This window comes from Lathyrus oleraceus, chromosome 5 (genome assembly GCF_024323335.1).
Source record: "Lathyrus oleraceus cultivar Zhongwan6 chromosome 5, CAAS_Psat_ZW6_1.0, whole genome shotgun sequence".
Classification (NCBI taxonomy): domain Eukaryota; kingdom Viridiplantae; phylum Streptophyta; class Magnoliopsida; order Fabales; family Fabaceae; genus Lathyrus; species Lathyrus oleraceus.
The window spans coordinates 7,790,624-7,794,728 of record NC_066583.1 but is presented as its reverse complement, the minus strand read 5'-3'; the positions used below and the strand labels follow the sequence as shown (position 1 = coordinate 7,794,728).

The 4,105-nt window shown below is 32.3% G+C and overlaps 1 protein-coding gene across 1 annotated transcript; it reads left to right on the top strand.

Annotated features, from left to right (window-relative positions):
* Nucleotides 1-2,734: 2,734 nt before the first annotated feature.
* On the top strand, nucleotides 2,735-3,887 carry LOC127087227 (dehydrin ERD14). The gene is made up of 2 exons (XM_051028089.1): nucleotides 2,735-3,203; nucleotides 3,330-3,887. Exons 1-2 carry the CDS (start codon nucleotides 2,931-2,933, stop codon nucleotides 3,705-3,707), a joined length of 651 nt encoding a protein of 216 aa, XP_050884046.1. The 5' UTR covers nucleotides 2,735-2,930; the 3' UTR covers nucleotides 3,708-3,887.
* Nucleotides 3,888-4,105: the final 218 nt, after the last annotated feature.

Sequence of the window (4,105 nt, the reverse complement as noted above, 5' to 3'; positions counted from 1 at the left end):
GGGGATACCCGAACTCATTTGGGACGAGTTTGGGTTTTATTTCTCCATCCCCATTGGGGATCAGAAATTGTTTGAGAATTCAGGTTTGGGTTTAGGGGAGGTAAAAATCATCCACGACCCGCCTTGTTGCCATGCCTACTATTATCTCCTTGTAAGTTTGTAGGTGATAATGTGACATATTCTTTTAGCACACAAACCCCTGGAGATGGGATGCTTTTTATGTGTAAAGAAGAGGATGAGAATGTTGAGATTGTCAGTGGTAGTAATGGAAAAACATCTTAGTGTGAAGATGATGATGTGAGTCTGACTTCTAGATTGTTGTTGACTTAGATGATCTCGCTGGTTAGAGATCGAGTGGGTCAAATAGAAATTAATGTAGTTGTCTTACCTTAGTTTACCATTATGACGTTGATTGATGTGGTAGAAACTTTGAATGATTCCCACACACGGTGCCAATGATCTTACAAAGGCGATGCTCACAACTGAGATGGTAAGCTTCGATCTAATGGTGAACTCTAGTACATGAATGGTGTCTTGACATTCTGGTTCGACGTCCGGGGGAGAGGGTATGTGCAAACATTACGACACCCAAGTTAGTGATTGTCGAAGGTGAAAAGTATTTTAAGGTTATAAATTGTGTAACTTGATATGAAACCTTGATTAACCTTTTATATCGAGGCTCTAGGGTTTGAGGGACATATATTCTTCTATGATGGAAAACTATAAAAAAAGGGGGACATATGTCAGAAGAATATTTTTTTACGTGATATGGCGATCCTACTCCATTGATTTGCTCTGATCAAGTGTCACTCTACGACATGTCCATTACAAGTCTTGCAATCGTAGAACCTTCTTGTGGATTGCAACAAAAAAGAAAATTTCTGTTAGACGTCATGGTGTCAACGTTAGTATTTGACAGAGTCGTCTTCAAAAGTGTATAAGGTAAACTACCACATATAGTCCAAAATATATCACAATTAAACTTAATTTAATAAAATTTCATAAAATCTTTTTTGCCACTATTAAAACATAATTAAATAAAATCTTTAATTATTTTATCATGATTAAACTGTTATTAACACCCTTCAAAATCTTAAAATGAATCAAACTCTTATAAAAGTCTGTAAACTCTATATATTAGAGCTTAAAAAACTTTGTATTGGGTTGTATTGCAACCAGACCTTACGAAAAAAAATTAAACAAAAGAGACCACCCTACATTGAACATGAAAAGAAAGTTTTTATTTTAAATCAACAAAACACATAAATATTATATTATATTTTATATTTATAATTAAAAGAAATATAAGACGTGTTTGTTTAGTAAATACAAATGTTAATTTCGAAAAATGTGACATTAGAATCCTGTTTATTTCAAATTTTGATAATTCATATTTATTTATTTCTTATTTTTAAGAATTTTGGTCATGAATTCCTTCAATTTTAATCCTATAAATCTTACATTCTTATGAGAATATAAAATAATCAACTATAATTTTCCACTCTCATTCTATTCTAATATATTTATTTTTTAATTTTTAATTTTTGAAATTTCATTAAAATAAAATTTAAAAATATTTTTGAAAATTTTATATTATCAAATAGAGAATAAAATTTCTTCAAAAATATTCATATAAATGATATTTTCGAGATTATAATTTTAATTCATAAAAAAAAATATATTTAGTATAAAAAAACAGCACTTAGTTATATATTATTGAAGAAAAAAATATTAAATAATTGATGATATTATAAAAAATTTAAAATTAATATTAAAAATATTAAACTTAATTAATTGTATTGATAGATATAAAAAGTTAAAAACATATGTATAAAGAAATGGAAAGAGTAGATAAAAGACAGTAGTCTATCACACTGTGTGAGAGACCCTACCCCATTTCATTCATTATCATTAAATTAAATTATTGTACGTTGAATGTATTATCACGAACGCAAGGTATTTTTAAACCGTCCATTTCCATGGTTAGATTTACAAGACTATTGTAACGGACAAATATCACATGAAGAAGCTAAAAACAACGTCCCTGTCTGAAAAATACATCCTTATTCTGCATCTCCACCACCGCCACGAGTCCCCCAAGACACCGACTCTCCATTTTTTATCTCTTCTTTTTCATAATTTACACCTAAACTTGCACTACATACATCCGGGCCGACATCTCAAAAATCTCAATAATAAAAACAATGGGACCGACCTTTTCGGGTCCCGCAATACACCTCCTCCCCACGTTATTCGCCACGTGTCCTTTTCTCATTGGCCCCATTACAGCTCACTTGTAACGCCGTGTCTCCCTCATCTTTTTCACACTTTCCCCTTTTCTTTCCATCACCGCAACTGCTTTTCATGCTATTCCACTCGCTCTCTCCATAACTAAATTTTAAAACTCATTAAATTTTATTTTTTATTTTAAATAATAATTGTATAAACTTCACTATTATGATATTATCAACCAATATTTTAAGTTTAAATAATTTTCATAAAAAAATTATAAGTAAAGTTTAAATGGATTAATATTTTAAATAAAAACGTTCATTAAGCAGGAAAATGAAATGGTGAATCGATGGCAAATAATTGAAGCGAGTGTAGTTATAGGAGGGTGACTAAACTCATTCAATTCCATGTTCATCTTTTAACTTAATCCACACGTCAGTTACCTGTCCTTTAATTTTGATTAATCTTAATTTTTAATTAGTTCTAATCTAAATCGCGGGTAATGCGTGTCATTATGTGTAGTAGTGAACTAGTATAAAGTGCTCTCTCATCTCTTCGTTTTCCATCATCCAAACAACAACAACACTATCATCATCGTCTCATACTTTACCTTTCATTTCAGAGTTACAGCTACATAATCCATTTTAGTTACAGTTAATTAATTTCCAGTTCGATCCATCTTGTTAGTAGTGATCATCATGGCTGAGGAGAATCAGAACAAGTACGAGGAGACTACCTCCGCAACCAACTCTGAGACAGAGATCAAGGACAGAGGTGTTTTTGATTTTCTCGGTGGTAAGAAAAAGGATGAAGAACATAAGCCTGCTCAAGATGAGGCGATTGCCCACGAGTTTGGTCACAAGGTGACTTTGTATGAAGCACCGTCGGAAACCAAAGTTGAAGAGGAAGGTGAAAAGAAACACACCAGTCTCTTGGAGAAACTTCACCGATCTGACAGCTCATCAAGCTCCGTAAGTAATTGAGCCCTAATCGTTTTGATTCGTTTTATGTGTGTAACTAACATTGTTAGTATTATTCAAAATATATTATTAGTATTGAAAAATAATCAGTGTATTTTTTTATGTGTGCATGTATAGTCAAGTGAAGAGGAAGGAGAAGATGGTGAGAAAAGAAAGAAGAAGAAGGAAAAGAAGAAGAAAGAAGACACTTCGGTGCCAGTTGAGAAAGTTGAGGTTGTTGAAGGAACAACCGGTACTGAGGAAAAGAAGGGTTTCCTTGACAAAATTAAGGAGAAGCTTCCCGGAGGACACAAGAAAACAGAGGAAGTAACAACTCCTCCACCAGTTGTCGCTGCTCATGTTCCAACTGAGACAACAGCTACAACAACTATTCATGAGGGAGAGAAGAAAGGTATTTTGGAAAAGATCAAAGAGAAGCTTCCTGGTTATCATGCTAAGACTGCTACTGATGGTGAAGACAAAGATCATCACAAGGATGAGACTACTTCTCATTGAATATGATCGATTGGTTGTGTTGGTTTGTGGCTTTGGGGGTGTTTTGTTTAATTAATTACTATCATTAAGGCCTTGTGTGGTGATTTCTTTCTTGAATTAATGGTATATGTATTTGGTTCTTAACTTGTCTTTGTGGGTACTTTTTTAAATACACATAAAAGAAAAATTTGTTTGGGTTTATTATATTTTTTAGATTGAAAAGAAAAAATTGTGTCAAAAAATTGTTGTGGAATGTATTTTGTTTGTGAAGCAGAAGCATCGGATCATGATATTTATGCATGTATATTTTGTTTTATTACTATTAGTTCTTGATTAATCCAACCAATGTTATTGATTTATTTAATTAGCTGTGGGAATCACTTGCAGATTATGATAATTCATAGATTATTCATAAAGCT

Coding starts and splice junctions, on each gene's coding strand:
- LOC127087227 (XM_051028089.1), top strand. CDS start 2,931: ATGGCTGAGGAGAATCAGAACAAGTACGAGGAGACTACCTCCGCAACC. Junction 3,204..3,329: donor CTGACAGCTCATCAAGCTCC/GTAAGTAATTGA, acceptor GTGCATGTATAG/TCAAGTGAAGAGGAAGGAGA.